At 37.8% G+C, this 18,000-nt stretch overlaps 1 protein-coding gene across 8 annotated transcripts in view; it reads right to left on the minus strand.

Moving 5' to 3' along the window:
• Positions 1–18,000, minus strand: part of RHOT1 (ras homolog family member T1) — a 64,939-nt gene that overhangs the window by 21,739 nt on the left and 25,200 nt on the right. For all 8 annotated transcript variants that reach the window (XM_055322525.1, XM_055322517.1, XM_055322567.1 and 5 more), the window contains exons 7-14: positions 13,603–13,711; positions 13,205–13,306; positions 6,136–6,234; positions 5,503–5,611; positions 4,633–4,753; positions 2,159–2,243; positions 1,620–1,765; positions 379–479 (exon numbers count right to left, since the gene is read on the minus strand). In XM_055322525.1, coding sequence (XP_055178500.1) covers positions 379–479; positions 1,620–1,765; positions 2,159–2,243; positions 4,633–4,753; positions 5,503–5,611; positions 6,136–6,234; positions 13,205–13,306; positions 13,603–13,711 — 872 coding nt within the window. The remainder of the gene's footprint in view (positions 1–378; positions 480–1,619; positions 1,766–2,158; positions 2,244–4,632; positions 4,754–5,502; positions 5,612–6,135; positions 6,235–13,204; positions 13,307–13,602; positions 13,712–18,000) is intronic.

Consider the following 18,000-nt stretch of genomic DNA (forward strand, 5'->3'; position numbering starts at 1 on the left):
CACAATTAGTTCAGTATTGACATCATATGCTGATATGTATTGTTTCCAGTGTCTAAAGAAAATGAAAAGAAGATAATCTGGCACATTACATTTAATGCCCACAGCTCTCCCTGATTTCATCAGTGGAGCATCCACAGGGGTAAGCTAGAAGTAAAACTTCTACTACTCTTTATTTTTTGATAAACAATAAAATCAAGCCTCTGATACTCAAAAGAAATTACCAAGTGGCCAGGAGAAGAAATAGAGTGTAGATGTGGAAGACTAATGAAGAGGAATTTATTTTCGCTCTTTTTACACCTGAAACTGGAATATTAAAAAATGTTTTTGAAAAAATAAAAATGTTTCTGAGCATGAACTGAGTACTATTTAGATACTCACCTGTAATGGCTGAAGCTTGAGACTCTTGCTCAGTCAATATAGAATAGCCTAGATAGCCCAAATACTCTAGGCATCGCTGGACGTCTAAGTAGGTCGTGAGCCTAAGAGAAGAGGTGGAAAAGTTCCTAAATGAACATTTATAGAAAAAAAATCCCAACAGCTCAAATAACCTTACCACCAGACCCAGATAATTTCTGTCAGACTTTAAGTTCCCATGTGCCCAGCCAGATGTTTTCCTACATCGCCATTCTTAAGGAAGAGAAGAGAGGGAGGGGATGCAAGACTGGCAGGGGTAGAGTAGGATTCCTAAACCTACATGCAGATGAGCAGCGAGATGCTGATAAAATCCAGGGTAAGGATATCTTACAGTATCTGCTTCCCAAGTTACACACAGTTGACTGCATATATCGGCTGGTTGAGGACTTGATAATTAAATTGGAAAGGTTTCCAAGAGGTGCAAAAATAACTGAAAAGTACTTGGAATTAGCCCTCTTGTCTAAAAACAGAACAGGTCTTGGTGTTGAGAAAGTTAGTCTCACCAAGGCTAAAGTAATAATGTCATCATGTGTAACCACAGGATGTCCTAAGCGCCCTAGATACAATGTCAACTGCACTGCAAGTAGACTGTAGTAAAACCATCACTAAGACCTGCACTAAAAACAAACAACAACAAAAAACCAAAATAAGTCTTCAGTGTCAAGTAAAACACACTCTCCCCATATTCTGGAAGTATAAGAACTGTAACAGCAATGAGGTTTTCAATTCCCATAATAAAAAAAGTACTAAAATCTAGTTCAGTTTTGATGTAAGACTTATCACTGTTACTTTAAATTTTTTTTTTATTTTTATTTTTATGATAGTCACAGAGAGAGAGAGATAGGCAGAGACATAGGCAGAGGGAGAAGCAGGCTCCATGCACCGGGAGCCCGACGTGGGATTCGATCCCGGGTCTCCAGGATCGCGCCCTGGGCCAAAGGCAGGCGCTAAACCGCTGCGCCACCCAGGGATCCCTCACTGTTACTTTATACATCATCCAAAAGCAAACACAACCTTCCTGATAAATTAATAGAATATCTAAAGTTCATCTTAGATATAGCAGCAGCACTATAAATCCTGCTCATAGGCAGTTATGATTGAAGTATTTTTATAAGACCTGACAAACTTACAAAATGATGAATGTGATGTATCATAATTTTAAACTAGCTGTGACTCTAAAGGAAACAGGTGAGCTCTGTACTCACGTCCACTGGGAAAGAAATCCCTGGTAAGTTATCCAGCCTCTTTCATTTGTACAAACTGTGTTATTCACATCTGGTCCCCAAGGTATGTAAGGAAAAACTTTAAACAAATCTTTAAGCTCATCAGGTGACAAAGCACAGTCTCTATCCTGAGGACACACAAAGCATACAAAATGTTTAGATATCTAAGATAATAATTCCCAAACATAAGAACCCCCAGTCTAGTAAAGCTACACTTCTAAAAACAAAGTTTAAAATAAATAAACAAACAAACAAATAAACAAAGTTTTACATTTTATCAAGAAAATTCTCTCATGTATATAAGAAAACCTATGTAAGACTCTATCAGAAAGTAGACTTTTTCAACTTGAGAAAATAATAGAAGTAAATAAATTAAAGAAAGTATTTTTGTTAGTGTAACTGAAGTTTAAGCAATTTTTGGCTATGTGACATGAACCTCCCATAGGTAAGGAGGCAAAGTTGAATCATTTACAGAAAAATATTTTATTACATATCACCAAAAAGTGCACCTAGAAGCTTACCAAATCATGTTTGTCAAAGGTGCTCTGGAGAAACAAATACGCATGATGATTTAATTCAGTAGTGCAATCAGGAGGTATTTTTAACCTATTGACAAAAAAAATTTAAGAGTAAAATAAATCATTAACCAAATATTAAAATTTAAGAACAAATATAAAACTGCAACAAGTCTTTTTTGGGGGATGATGCCATTTATAAAGTCCCTTTGAAGCCATTTAGACTTTCCCAGGGAAAGTCAATAGAGTGGAATGGCAATCCTCAGAAGAGCTATAGCTAACATTCATTGTGAGCTGACATACGAAGTTTTCTTAAATTTCTGAAGGGCAGGTTGAAATAAAAATTTTACAAGTAACACCAATTATACTGTAATGGGTTTGTTATTCTTCTAAACAAATTATAAGTTGCAATTATTGCTTATGTCAACATTGTAATGAGCTGAAAATGATGTGAAGAGGTTATTTCTGCCTGATTTGCCCTTTTTTTTAAAAAAAATATTTTATTTATTAATGAGAGACACAAAGAAGAGAAAGAGAGAGAGAGAGAGAGAGAGAAAGGCAGAAACACAGGCAGAGGGAGAAGCAGGCTCCATGCAGGGAGCCAGACGTGGGACTCGATCCTGGGTCTCCAGGCTTAGGCCCTGGGCTGAAGGCGGCACTAAACCGCTGAGTCACCCAGGCTGCCCTTGATTTGACTTTTTGATGCACCCTAAGCTCAGTTCAATCAAAGGCACCGAGCTAGGTACTAGGCACACAAACCCAAGACAGGCTCCCTACCTCTAGGGAATGTGCTATTCAAATGGGAGACAGACTACAGACAATCTCATTATTGCAGCAGAATGAGGTGAATGGTGGATATGGGTGAACCAATGATGCTACGGGAGCGCACGCAAAAGGGGACATGTCTGGCCTGAGAGTGGGAAGGTATTAGCCCTGTTAAGAGACACTAACACTGACTTGGAGATTTGAAGGATAAGAGGCAGTAATTAGGTTGGGGAGAGAGAGGGAGAAAGTGAGAATCCCTGCGCAAAAGCCTGGAGCGCAAAACAACAGATGATTGGTAGACTATAAATAGTTTAGTATTAGTACTTACTTCTAGAATGAAGGCAGGGAGTGAAGCATGAGCAAAGCAGATCATGAACGACCTTGTATAACATGTTAAGAAGCCTGAGCTTTATCCTGGCTCGAAGGGAAGTGACATGGGCAAATCTATATTTATACATCGACTAATCTAATAGAAGTATGAAGGACAGAAGGAGACAGTTAATAAGAAGGCTAGCAAGATTCAAATGGTAGCTCTATGAAGCTATTCTATAGAAAATGATAGGTAGACAGCATAAGGATATTGAGAGATATCAGTGTGACCCACAAATCCACAAGCAACGGAGTTTTCTTACTGTCATGCTTAAGAAAGTAATAAGCCATTTCCTGTAGAATTTACCTACCCATGTTAATGGCACAGAAAAGAAAACTTGACAAAGGTCTTGGGACAAATTCATTCATCCACTATAGTTTTACTGAAAAATCTGGGAAATTACGTGAGCCAAGATTCAGTAACTTTGACAAGAACAATTCCAACTTAGACCTGATTAATAGACCAGGAATCCAGCCTGAAAAAACTGCTTTCTTGATGATGATAAATGAAAAAACCAGGAGTCTTTCTGAACCCCTACACAGATAGCCAGGGGTGCTATGCTAAAATAAAAAGGGACAATATGAAGACAATGCACCAAGGAAAAAGTAAAGAAGAAAGGCTGAAGACCCAAAAGGCCAGATCTTGGGATGTCACTTGCCTGAAAATCCTACCTCCCTGGGTTACAGGAGGGGCAACACACAACAAGGCAGTCTCCTGTTTCAGGTGACATTGGATCCGTTTTAAACAAACACAACTTACACACAGTAGTATCAGAGGAAAATAACTACAAACAGACTGGCTTTTTAGGAAAAATACTTATTTTATCCTGAGCTAAGAAAAGGCCATAAAACTTACAGAGAAAAACTAATGAAAAGAAGTGAACCAATATACTCTGACTTCTTGGTTCCAAATGCAAGTTTGTCCAGCATCTATATCTCCTTCCTCAGTAAGATGAATAAAAAAAAATACTCTTACTCTCCATGAGGAGGAAAAATTTATGCCATGTATAAATCAGGGGCTCTCAAATGGGGATGCTTTCACTCCTGAAGGAATATTTGACACTTTCTAGAGACATTGGACATTTTCAGTTGTCACAGCTGGGGGGAGGAGGTATTACTGGCAACTAAGGAAGTGCTAAACATCCTATAATACATAGGTCAGACTCTACAACAAAGAATTGTCTGGTCTAAAATGTCAATGGTGCCAGGGTTGATAAACTCTGCTATAAACTTCTCTAGAAATCTAAATTAGTTCTGAATAGCTCAAAGCCTACCTAAACTATGCATTAAAGAACACTTTAAAATACTTGGCAAGCAAAATCAACTAGAAAGCCAAAGGTACATACAAAGGGAATAAATACTCGGGTGTCAAATCCAGATCATCATCATAACCAAATCGTCGAAGCACAGTCCAAGTAGTTTCGTGTCTCCCTCTCTGGATAAAAAGTGTGTGTAAAAATAGAAAACCTGAAATAAAATAAATCAGTAAGCACAGCTGATGTGAGTAGGGTACTACGTAACAAGGGAGAAAAACATAACATGTAATGGTAAGAGCTAGAATCATGAACATATGATTTCACATGTCCAAGGTCAAATCAAAACAAGGTTCACAAGTTTCTCAATGAAAAAGAGCTGACTTCAGAATCATTTCATATATACACCCAGGTCAGCAGAGATGGCAATGGATAAAAGGGCCAAAAATGCATCCCAAGGAAAACACCAACATTCACAAAGTTATATGATAAAAATAAATGAAATCATTTTATAGATCCTTGAACTTATTTCTATAATGGAAAACTGTGGTTTTCAATTTCATTTCTTGTTTCACTGTGGCTCAATAATATATTCTACAAGGAACATTTTGTACTTGGTAAATGTGACTGGTAGGCAAAATGTCTGTCCTAAAAATAATTTCTCTTTAAAGGACGCTTTTAAGTAGTAAGAATTTTAAGATAAATTTGTCCCAGAAATCTCTGCCCCTCAGATGGACCTCTGCATTCCTAACATCTGAGCAATTTCCCCACCTCTAATTTACGCTGACAATAAGGTAAATTATCTCCATCAATGGCCTGTCTCTTAATAACGAAGTTAGATCTTAGGCTTATCAGTAAATATTAACATTTCCTTAAAGTATACATAATGCTATAAAGACCTTCACCTTCTGCCAATGTTTGAAAACATGAAGTTTAAAACGGGGTAAGACACCATTCACTCACCTTTCAATGTCAATCCACTGTCAGCCACACCATCACTTATATGTTTCCGGACTACATTCTTGACATCTTCCAGAGCTTGGGGAGCTAATGGAGTATTGAAACAAATTCTCTAGCAAAAACATAAAAATAAATTTAAAAACAAAATAGCATTAAAACCACAAATAATATAAAACATTAATCTACAAAACAACATTAAATCAGTTGTAACTAAAAATAAAACCCAAATTCTAAATTAGGATAATTTCTGCTTTGCATTATTTATTTAAAACACGTCATAGGTCAAAAGAAAGAATCTTTCTCTACTCTCTCCATTGCATTTGTAAAACACAGAGCTCTTTGTGTACCCATGTTATACAAAACCAAGAAAAAAAATAATTCAGAATTAACCTTCAAGTCATATTTAATACATACATTGTTTACCATGAAATGATACCATTTAAGAGTCTCCTCAATTCCTATCCATAGGAGAGTTTTTTATACCCCAGGTGAAGACTTAAATAGCTAGATGGGAAACATTTTTCTATGAAAGAGACATGCTTATCAACATAACACTGTTTAAGCTAATAATATTTTTATAGCTTTTCTCGGCAAGAAACTCCCCAAGACACAGAAATGCCTAAAGAAGAGGGCTACCTGAAAGAAGTTGAGTTCAGCATCATTGAGAGTGCCATCATTATCTTGATCAGATATTTTAAATATACGAGTGAGGGCTTTTATACAGGCTGGTTTCATCTATACATCATCAAGAAAAGAAACAATTATGTTAATTAAGACAATTGGAATTTCAAAATATAATTTTTTATGCTTTTATTTATTTATTCATGAGAGAGAGAGAGGCAAAGATATAGGCAGAGGGAGAAGCAGGTTCACTTTAGGGAGCCTGATGCAGACCCCAGGATCACGACCTGAGCCAAAGGCAGACGCTCAACTGCTGAGCCACCCAGGTGCCCCAAAATGTGACTTTCATAAGTAATTTTTTAAAATTTTTATTTATTTATGATAGTCACACACAGAGAGAGAGAAAGAGAGAGAGAGAGAGAGAGAGAGAGGCAGAGACAGGCAGAGGGAGAAGCAGGCTCCATGCACCGGGAGCCCGCGTGGGATTAGATCCCGGGTCTCCAGGATCGCGCCCTGGACCAAAGGCAGGTGCTAAACCGCTGCGCCACCCAGGGATCCCTTTCATAAGTAATGTTAAGAATAATTCTGATCAGGGGTGTCTGCGTGTCTCAATTGGTCATGAACCTGCCTTTGGCGCAGGTCATGGTCCTCGGGTCCTAAAATGGAGCCCCAAGTCAGGCTTCCTGAGACCCTGCTTCTCCCCCTCCCTCTGCTCCTCCCCCCAGAGCTTACACTTTCTCTCGCTCTCAAAATCTTAAAAAGAATAATCCTGATTGTTTTCCACTATTAAGTACATAACATCAAATACAGCATGAAAAATGAACTAAAGTAAAGCCATTTACTTTTATACTCAAAGTCTTTTTAAGTAAAGAGGTACTATTTACTTGGACCAATATATAGAACGGTCAAATTCTGCCCCTGGTGATCATAAATTCCCTGAGAATAAGCAAAAAAGAAGTTCATCATTAGAGAGAAGATCTATTCTTCCAGTCATATAGAAAATAAGTATTTTTTTAAAGATTTTATTTATTCATGAGAGACACAGAGAGAAAGAGGCAGAGACACAGGCAGGAGGGAGAAGCAGGCTCCATGCAGGGAGCCTGATGCGGGATTCAATCCAGGGACTCTGGGATCACACCCTTAACCAAAGGCAGATGCCCAACCGCTGAGCCATCCAGGCATTCCAGAAAGTATTTATGTTCTCCTTCATCCTATAAAGAATTTGAACTGTCTATAAAACTACTAAGGGCTTTTTCCTTCCCAATTTCTGATCCCCCCCGCCCCCAACTTTACTGATATATAACCAACTTATGATTTTTGACCAACCTTCTGGTAGAAGAATGAGACTAAATGTTTTGGTCTCGTGTGTGTGTGTGTGTGTGTGTGTGTGTGTCAAAGTTAGGAATTAAATGTGTAAATGTGTTTATTCACAAACACGTGGCAAAAGTATAAAAAGCCTTTTATTAACTTATTTTAAGAATTACTTGCATTTAAAAAAGAATCTTCCCTTTTGTTATTATTTTTTATTTTTTTATTTATTTATGATAGTCACAGAGAGAGAGAGAGAGAGGCAGAGACACAGGCAGAGGGAGAAGCAGGCTCCATGCCGGGAGCCCGACGTGGGATTCGATCCTGGGTCTCCAGGATCGCGCCCTGGGCCAAAGGCAGGCGGTAAACCGCTGCGCCACCCAGGGATCCCGAATCTTCCCTTTTGTGACTCTAAAACTTTTCTAAGTAATGCTGCTGGAAATATATTGTGTCAACTTCCTTAATTTTGTCTTAGGATATGCAACAGAACACATATTTTACTATTTAAAAATAAGGCCTACATGCTTCTGATTTATATAATTACTATAGGATAACCACTGTCAACTATTTTGAGAAAATAAAACTTTCAGGAAGGTCTCTAAACAGTATAAATCTAGGAGGAGATCTCTTATGGACATTCTGAATCAGAGAAATAAAGATGGCAAAGTAAGGAAATGTGTACCTGTGAACTGTACCACTATCTAGAGTAAATAGCAATGATGAGTTTTTATCATGCTATCAAACTAAATTCAGAAATTCTTTTTTTTTTTTTTTAGATTTTATTTATTTACTTGAGAGAGAGCAAGCTAGAGAGAGCACAAGTGGGAAGTGGAGAGGGGAAGGGGAGAGGGAGAAGCAAACTCTCCACTGAGCAGGGAACCCAAGGCAGGGCCCGAACCCAGGACCCTGGGATTATGACCTGAGCCGAAGGCAGACATCTAACTGACTGAGCCACCCAGAAATTCCCTAAAAATTGGGAACACTTATCTTCTCAAACACATACACACAATCTCTTATTTTGTTTTAAATAAGGTCTCTAGGAGAGCAATTTGATCTAATGAGACAAAGATAAAACCTATGATATAAAGAGATTGTAAAGAATTGAAAAAAGTTAAGTAAAAAAGAAACCATTTGATATGGCCTCCATACCATTTGATATGGTAAAATGAGTATTATTAAATAGGTTATAAGCTAGAAAGTCTACAATCATGGGTGATTTCTTAAAGAATGGTAAGATATAACTTCTATAAATGTGATCCTAACATTAGATATTCAAAATTAATAAAGATGAGATTGTTTTGATTCTCCTTTTAAAAACCTGTTATATAGGGATCCCTGGGTGGCGCAGCGGTTTGGCGCCTGCCTTTGACCCGGGGCGCGATCCTGGAGACCCGGGATCGAGTCCCACATCGGGCTCCCAGTGCATGGAGCCTGCTTCTCCCTCTGCCTGTGTCTCTGCCTCTCTCTCTCTCTCTGTGACTATCATAAATAAATAAAAATAAAATAAAAAATAAAAAAAATAAAAACCTGTTATATAACCTAAATGTTTCAAAAAGTAGCAAGAGCTAGAATGATGTAAAAAATAGAATCTAAAAATAACTTTATTTTGTACAAGTGGTTTTTCCTCATATCATAAAAAGCTACATTAAACAACAGGTAATTTGGAGAAAAATAAAATGATGCATTTTTCATTAAAGCTTGAAATGCATCAGAAGCTAAAGTGGTCTAAGGTACTGCCTCAATACAATATCTAAATAGTAACTACCTTAAAATATAACACCAAAATATGACTATGTTTAAAAGGTATTAAAAATATATTTCAATAAAGCTGTAAAAAATTTTTACAGTAATAAAAAATTCATTTTGCGTATGAGTAATTGAAATCCTCACAGAATAAACATTATACAAGTCACATCTTTTTCATTATTGGGTAAGCAGAGGACTCCATGGGCCATACAGGGTCCATCATCACAAATTAATTTTGAATTAGTCATCAGCCTTCAATCTCAAATATTACTTTTTTTATGATTACACCTCAAATCTATGGTAAAAGTTTATTTTTTGTAAGCTTATTTATTTTTGAGGGAGGGAAGAGAGAGAGAGCGCATAGAGCGCATGCGTGCATGTGCCCATTAACTGGGGTGGAGGGGCAGAAGGAGAGAATCTTAAGGCTCTGCACTGAGCCTGGAGCCGGACCAGGGCTGGATCTCACAACCCTGAGATCATGACCTGATCTGAAATCAAGAGTTCAATGTACTGAGCCACCCAGGCGCACCCCTCCCTCCGTTAAAAGTTCATTATTGTTGGGGCACCTGGCTGGCTCAGTTGGTAGAGGGTACAGTTCTTGATCTCGGGGTCCTGATTTCCAGCCCCATGATGGGTGTAGAGCTTACTTAGAAAAAAAGTTTATTATTGTCTAAATAAACGGTTCTGGTATAAGCTTAGAATCAAAGCTTATACTTGTCTAAAGCAAGGTTTAATCTTTAAAAAGTTACACACTTTATCTCAGACAAGTCCCCCTAAGAAATAAGTAACAGATGGTGGTAGATGTTTTACTCTCTGGGACTGGGGGAGGGGCAGAGGTGATAAACGGATTAGGACTAATAATAAGCCTAGGAAAAAAGTAGCAATTAAAGCACTGCATAGTCTATTATAATAGAGGGGATTTAATGCACCACTAGGCCAAAGCCTCAGGTAAATCTCTACAGTACAACTTTCCCAAATTTCCTTGATCATAAAATATGGTGCCTGAGTGAATCAGAATGGAACTGGTGTTTTTAATAAGTGTGCCTAGTGACTTTTATGAGGCAAATTAGGGAAATAGTGGACTAAGAATAAATTAAAAAGAAGCACTCCAATTATGGAACAGTAAACCAAGATTAAGGAAGAGTATATCAGGGTCAGATTAAGGGATAATTTAGATTAATTACATATACCAGTGGTCAGCACTTTTTCTGTGAAGAGCCACCCAGCAAATATTTTAGACTTTGGGGGCCAACAAGCAAAATCAAGAGTATTATGAAGGTACTTATATAGCAAGAGAGAGTCAAAATTCCATAAAGTTTTTATTGACAGAATTCAAAATGTGATATTATAGTAATAATATAAATTTGCTATACAGGTTTACTAATAAGAAAAATGGGATTCTTTTGGGAGGAATACCATTTGGTTTAATTAGGGTTCAGCATTAGTGTTCTCTATCATGAAGACTGAAAATGTTCACCTGTTAATGCTGGTCTGCAATGAGATGTTACATATTTCATTTTTGAAAATCATTCTGTAGATACATATGGCCAATACTGACACATATCCATAAATATGTAATTTTAATTGAGCATATTAACTGCTTGGAAGACATTTATAAAATCAGATTCTTGATATTTTCCCGTTAGCATGTCATTATACTACAGATTGATCAACTCCCAATTGAAGGTTAGGTGGAAGCTCCTCAAGTGCACAGTCAAGTGGATTATGAAATATGGAAATTTCCTTTGCATTTGCACCAAAGTCCTCCCAAAAACAATGCTGGAACTGGAGTTTGAGCTCAGAAGATATATCTGCTTTGTCATAGATTTCTTTTCTTGTTTTGACATGCTACGTAATAGCATGATAATAAAATGATAAAATACTATGGCATTGTGGCACCAGTACTCACACTATTAAGTTATAACTGTGTCAGTGCAATCAGCAGTGCCTCGAGCAGCAGTGAGAAGTGAGAGTACCACACACAGGCTATTGCAGCTACTCAACTCTGCCTTTGCAGCATGAAAGCAGTCACAGATAAACATAAATGAACAAGTGTGGCTGTGTTGCAATAAAATTTTATTTATAAATGATGATATTTGAAAGTCATATAATTTTCCTATATAACAAAATATTATTTCTTCGAATTTTTTTTCAATCATTGAAAAATGTATAATATATTAATTCTTAGCTCACAGGCTATACAAGAACAGGTGACAGGCCAATTTGGCCCACAGGTCAAAGTCTGCCAACCACTGATACTATAAACTTTTCCTGGAAAAATCTGCAACTTTTTATTTCTTAAAAACTCAACAATAAAAAGGTAACTCAATTAAGACATGAACAATGACTTAAATAAACATTTCTCCATATACAAATAGCCAATAAGCATGTGAAAAAGATGTTCAACGTCATTAGGCATCAGGGAAATCCAAATCAAAACCACCGTCACCACCAGGATGGCTATAATAAACCACACACACACACACATACACAGGAAAATAACAAGTATTGGCATAGCAAATACATGCAGAAATCAGAACCTGCCATTTAGTTTGGTGATTCCTCAATAAATTAAACAGAACTATCATGTGACTTAGCAATTCCACTCCTCAATATACACTCAAAAGAAATGAAAACAGGTATTCAACTTTCATATGAATGTTAAAAGCAGCTCTATTCACAATTAAAAAAATGGAAACAATCCACATGTCAATCAACAGATGAATGAATAAAACTATGACATGTGGTATAGCCATACAAGGAAGTATTATTTATCCATAAAAAGACACGAAATGCTGATCCATGCTACAACACAGATGTATGATGAAAACATTATGTGAAGTGAAAGAAGACAGACAGAAAAAGAAAAGACTGCCTATTTCATGATTGCATTTATATGAAATGTTCAGAATTGGCAAATTCATAGACAGAAAGTAGATTAGTGGTTGCCAAGGGCTGGGGAAAGGAGAATGAAGTGACTGCTAATGAGTTCAAGGTTTCTTTCCTGGGGTGGTAAAATGTCCTGGAATTAGACATTTGGGGTGGTTGTAGATGTGTAAGTTTGTGAATATACTAGCTAGCAATCACTAAACTATATACTTTAAAAGGATGAATTTTGCGATATGTGAGTTATATCTCACTAAAATTAACTTTTAAACTCTATGGTAGGGGTGCCTGGGTGGCCCAGTCAGTTGAGTGGCCGACTCTTGGTTTCAGCTCAGGTCATGATCTCAGGGTTCTGGGATCGAGTCCTGCATCAGGCTCTGCGCTCAGCATGGAGTCTGGTTATGGATTCTCTTTCTCTCTCCCTCTGCCCCTTCTCCAGTGCATGCACACTGTCTCTCTCTCTCTCTCTCAGTCACTCGCTCTTTCAGTCGCTCCCTCTCTCTCCTTCCTTCTCAAATAAAAAAATAAATCTTAAAAAAAGGTCTATGGCAAACAGGTGAAGGGGATTAAGGGTACATTTATCACAATGAGCACTGAGTAATGTAGAGAACTGCTGAATCACTATTGTATATCTGAAATTAACACATCACTGTATGTTAATTATACTGGAATTAAAAAACAAATGCATATTCTTTTTTAAAAAAAGAAAAAAGTCTATGGCAAATATTGTTAAATTTAGATATTATTGTGTTTAACTATGAAACAAAAAAGAGTATTCAAATTGTGTTACATGTTGTTCCTGTGTCCAATCATTACACAAGGTTTTCATTTGTAATGTGTTTTTAAGCTTGTGAACTCTATACTAAGAAAGTAAGTAGACCACTAGGTAAGTCTTCAGACTTATTTTTGCCAATTCTTCTGTTTGTTTAATGACATTTCCTGAAAAATTATTTGATCTGGAATACTATTCATAGTATTAACATGAATGTCTTTGCAGTACCTAGAAAATGTAATTATTTAATAGACAATATATTTAAATTTCAGCAGTTTAGAAGGGTACTCAATAGTTACTAAAAATCAATACTAAGGTTACTCCCTACATATTCCAGCCCCTACTAACACACCCTGGGGGGCCAGGGATTACCTCCTTCTCCTCTGGGCAGTACAGGGGCCCAGTAGGATGAAGAACAGCTTTCTGTGCATAATAAAAGAGCTCTGATATGTTCTTCAGGTTTTTTGCTGAACACTGGAAAAAAAAAGTTCAAAATTTTATATTCTGAAAGCAATTATGGGCACTAAAAACAATTTTTAAACTATCAATATAAGGTAATAAGGTTGCTTAAAGAAACTGAAAAATACATTTTTCTTTGTTGCTATCACAATGTCTACAAAGAACTCAGAGGCCAATTCCAAGTCCTTTGCTATATTTGGTTTACATGACTTCACAAACAGCAGGAAATTTACTCCATCCCACTCCTTCCCACATCCTATTTCAAACCTTGGTTTAGTGAGAATTCACCAGCAGCAATCACATGGTCATACCTCCACACAGGTTTCTATTTCTGTGTACTGGTTCATAATGGGAAGGATGGTCTCCATACTACTATATTCCACTAGATCAGATTTGTTCCCAACCAGTATCAAAGGCAACCTGAAATAAAAAGGATACACTGCAATAATAAGGAAGTTTGCAGAAGACCTTAAATATTTTAAAGTATACAATAACCCATTCTAATTAGCTTTACTTAATCCCCCCAACATGAACCCTCTACTGTAGTCAGTTCTAGTCCCCTAGACAGTATGTTCATATTCAACAAATATTTACTGAGTACTTCTTAAATTTTTAAATTTTTAATTATTTTTTATTTTTGAAAGATTTTATTATTTATTCACGAGAGACAGAGAGTGAGACAGAGACATAGGCAGAGGGAGGAGAAGCAGGCTTCATGCAAGAAGCCCAATGCAGGACTCAATCCCAGACCCCAGGATCACGTTCTGAGTGAAGGCAGACGCTCAACCACTGAGCCACCCAGGTGTCCCTTAAAATTTTTTTTTTTTAATTTTTATTTATTTATGATAGTCACACAGAGAGAGAGAGAGAGAGAGAGGCAGAGACATAGGCAGAGGGAGAAGCAGGCTCCATGCACCGGGAGCCCGACGTGGGATTCGATCCTGGGCCTCCAGGATTGCGCCCTGGGCCAAAGGCAGGCGCTAAACCACTGCGCCACCCAGGGATCCCTTAAAAATTTTTTTAAAGTTAATTTATGTTCTTCAGTAATCTCTATGCCCAACATGGGACTTGAAATCAAGATCCTGAGGTTAAGAGTCCAAGTTGCTTTTCTGATTGAGCCGGTCAGACATCCCTACTGAGTACTTCTTATAAGCCAGGTACTGTTCTAAGCATTAAGGATACAAGACAGACAAGGTCCCTACTCATGCTAAACTGAAAATCAGAAAATGAACAAAAGTAAATAAACAATACACTTTCCAATTCTGTAAGTGCAATAAAGAAAGTAAATAAGGGGATATGCAGCAGAGTAATGGGAGGGCTAATTATACAGGAATCAGAGGGAAATCTCCCTGACAAGGTGGCATTTGGGTCAAAGAGTAAAGGCTGAAACGGAATATGCACTGTGAAGAGCCAGAAAAGAGCTGTGGAGAAGCTGTACAGTGTGTACAAAGGGCTCAAACTGAAAAAACATTCTGGTGAGTCCAAAGAACAGAAAAATGTCAGAGTGGCTGGAGTGCTAAACAAAGGGGAATAGGTGTGTAAAGGGGTTGGAAGGAGGAGCAAAGGTCAGATACATAAGCTGTGGTAAGGAGTATGCATTTTATTATAAGTATAAAACAGGAAGCCACTGAAGAATTATGAGAGGGGTACAACATGACTGGGTCAACATTTTTTAAGATTTTATTTATTTACTCATGAGAGAGACACAAAGAGAGAAAGGCAGAGACATAGGCAGAGGGAGAAGCAGGCTCCGTGCAGGAAGCCAGATGTGGGACTCAATCTCAAGACCCCAGGATCATGCCCTGAGCCGAAGGCAGACACTCAACCACTGAGCTAGGATCAACATTTTAAAATGAGTCATATGGTGTCTTTCAGAGATACATATTGAAATATTTACAGTACGATTTGTTCAGAATGATCCAATGGGAGGGGTAATAAATGAAACAAGACTGGCCATGATAGTGACAGACATTTTTGATTAATGTGTGGATATCCACCTAAAGAAATATCTCTAAATTTGTGCTTCAGTATATTATTTCCCATTTTCTCAATTCTTGTATTAAAAATGTATAAAACATACTAAATAGATACTAAAAAGAAAAAAATACAAGTAAGAAAAGTAAAATTATCAAGTAGAAAAATGGGCAATGATCAAGAAATATTTTAACACATACTCAAAACAAAACAAAGACTGGCCATGAATTGAGGCTGGTGACAGATATACAGATGATATAGAAAGATGATCCTCTTTACTTCTGAATGTGTCTGATTTTTTTTCAATAATAAAAAGCTTTTTAAAATGTGCTGGCCTGGGGATCCCTGGGTGGCTCAGTGGCTTAGTGCCTGCCTTTGGCCCAAGGCGTGATCCTGGAGACCTGGGATCGAGTCCCACATTGGGCTCCCTGCATGGAGCCTGCTTCTCCCTCTGCCTGGGTCTCTGCCTTTCTCTCTCTCTCTCTCATGAATAAATAAATAAAATCTTAAAAAAAAATGTGCTGGCCTGGATTAGAGCAGTAAAGATGGAGAGAAAGTATTCAAATTTGAGATATATTTTAGAAGTAGAACTAATAGGGCAGCCTGGGTGGCTCAACAGTTTAGTGCCACCTTCAGTCCAGGGCGTGATCCTCGAGACCCAGGATCGAGTCCCACGTCAGGCTCCCTGCGTGGAGCCTGTTTCTCCCTCTGCTTGTGTCTCTGCCTCTCTCTCTCTCTGTGTATCTCTATGAATAAATAAATAAAATCTTAAAAAAAAAAAGTAGAATAGGAACAACTGGTAGATAAAATCTTAAAAAAAAAAACAACTGGTAGATAAAATCTTAAAAAAAAAAGTAGAATAGGAACAACTGGTAGATTACATATGGAGGTTGAGGGCAAGGCAGAAATCAAGAAAAACACATAGGTTTCTGGCTGGACAAAATGAGTAGGCCTCCTGAGATAGAAAAGGGGGGGGTTAGTGGGGAGCAGGCAGGGAATTAAAGATTTTGTTTTAAACAGATTAAATCTGACAGTCCTATGAGAAATCCTAATGGGGATTATCAAAGAGAGCTAGTCTAGTAGGGAACTGTTATTTGTATGACCTACAGAGAGCTTGGAGAGAAAGCAAATCATCTTGCTGAAACTCCAGATAGCAACAGAAATTCTTGCAAGCATTTATTTACCCCTTACAATGATCATGCATAAAGGGACTATATATATAGTCTGTATCTATATAACCCACATCTATATAACCCAAATATAGATTCCTAAAAAAGCCAGGAGGGTCTCTCCAAAAATGTAGTGGTTTGCAACTAAAGGTGTGCACAAAATAATTAACAGAGCTTAAAAAAATACACATGTCCAAGCCCTACTCCAAACCTACAGATTCTAAAACTCCAGGGGTGGGGCAAAGGCATCTACATTCTTTGAAAATACCTGAGGTGACACTAATGGGCACACCTGAATAAGAACCACTATGCTACCAGTCCAAGGAAGTCCTAAGGAAAAATATTTGTGCAATAAATATAAACTTAGGCTCAGGAAAGAAGTTATTGGGAAAGTGTAAGGTCCGTATAGTAAAGAAACAGGGTGCCTGGGTGGCTCAGTCAGTTAAGCATCTGCCTTCAACTCAGGTCATGATCCCAGGGTCCTGGGACCAAGCCTCACATCAGGCTCCCTGCTCAGCAGTATGTTTCTCCCTCCTCCCACTCGTGCTCTCTCTCTCTCTCACTCACTCTCTCTCAAATAAATTCAAATCCTTAAAAAAAGATTTAAAAAAAAGAAACAGCCCCTCTTGGGACAAGTCAACCACAAGAAAAATAATTATGTTTATATGATTCAGAGAGGGAAAAAAACAGCTACACCTAAGAAAGCTCAACTTGATCTTTGAATGTCAAAAGCTACTTTCAGATGATACCAAAAGGGCCACAGAATTCACCACAGAATTTTAGGAAGCTATCATAGTGAAACTGATTTAATTCAGGAGTCCAATCTGATGCTTGATAGATCCCAGAAAAACTGCCTTCTCTGAAAAGTCCCTTCTGAAAACAGCTCCAGTGTTCAGCAAGAAGAGCAAGTGTCAGGAGCGTATAGCTGTGAACTCCTCCAAGGCAGCCTATCTGATACTCCCTTCTGTGTGATGGAAATGATCTCTATCTGTACTGCCCATTACTGTAACCATTAGCCACAAGTAGCTAGTGAGCGCCTGAAACGTGGCTATTCCTAGGAATTGAAATTTTAGTTGGATTTAATTTTACTTAATTTGAAGTTAAATCGCCACAACTAATTAGAGTCTACTACTACTATTAAATTGAAATTTAACTAGTAGTCTACTACTACTACTACTACTACTATTGTAGGACAGTACAATTTCTCAGGTCATTGTCTCCTTTTTACCTTGTCAGGAAGTCACATCAAAGTTTAAAACTATGACAAAGAGGAGCCTTCAGAGCTGTGAGACATAGCATATAAAATGCCATCTCAGTCACAAAGTCTCCCTCCATAAATACATGAGGCAGGGCCAATGACCATGTTCATCTGTTAAGCACCAGATCTTTACAGTTTCAAGGCACAAAAATGTCCAATCAAAAGAGAAATCTAGGGCAGCCTGGGTGGTTCAGCAGTTTAGCGCCACCTTCAGCCCAGGGTGTGATCCTGGAGTCCCGGATCAAGTGCTGCATCAGGCTCCCTGCATGGAGTCTGCTTCTCCCTCTGCCTGTGTCTCTGCCTCTCTC

The sequence above is a fragment of the Nyctereutes procyonoides genome, unplaced genomic scaffold (genome assembly GCF_905146905.1).
Source record: "Nyctereutes procyonoides isolate TBG_1078 unplaced genomic scaffold, NYPRO_anot_genome, whole genome shotgun sequence".
Taxonomy (NCBI): Eukaryota; Metazoa; Chordata; class Mammalia; order Carnivora; family Canidae; genus Nyctereutes; species Nyctereutes procyonoides.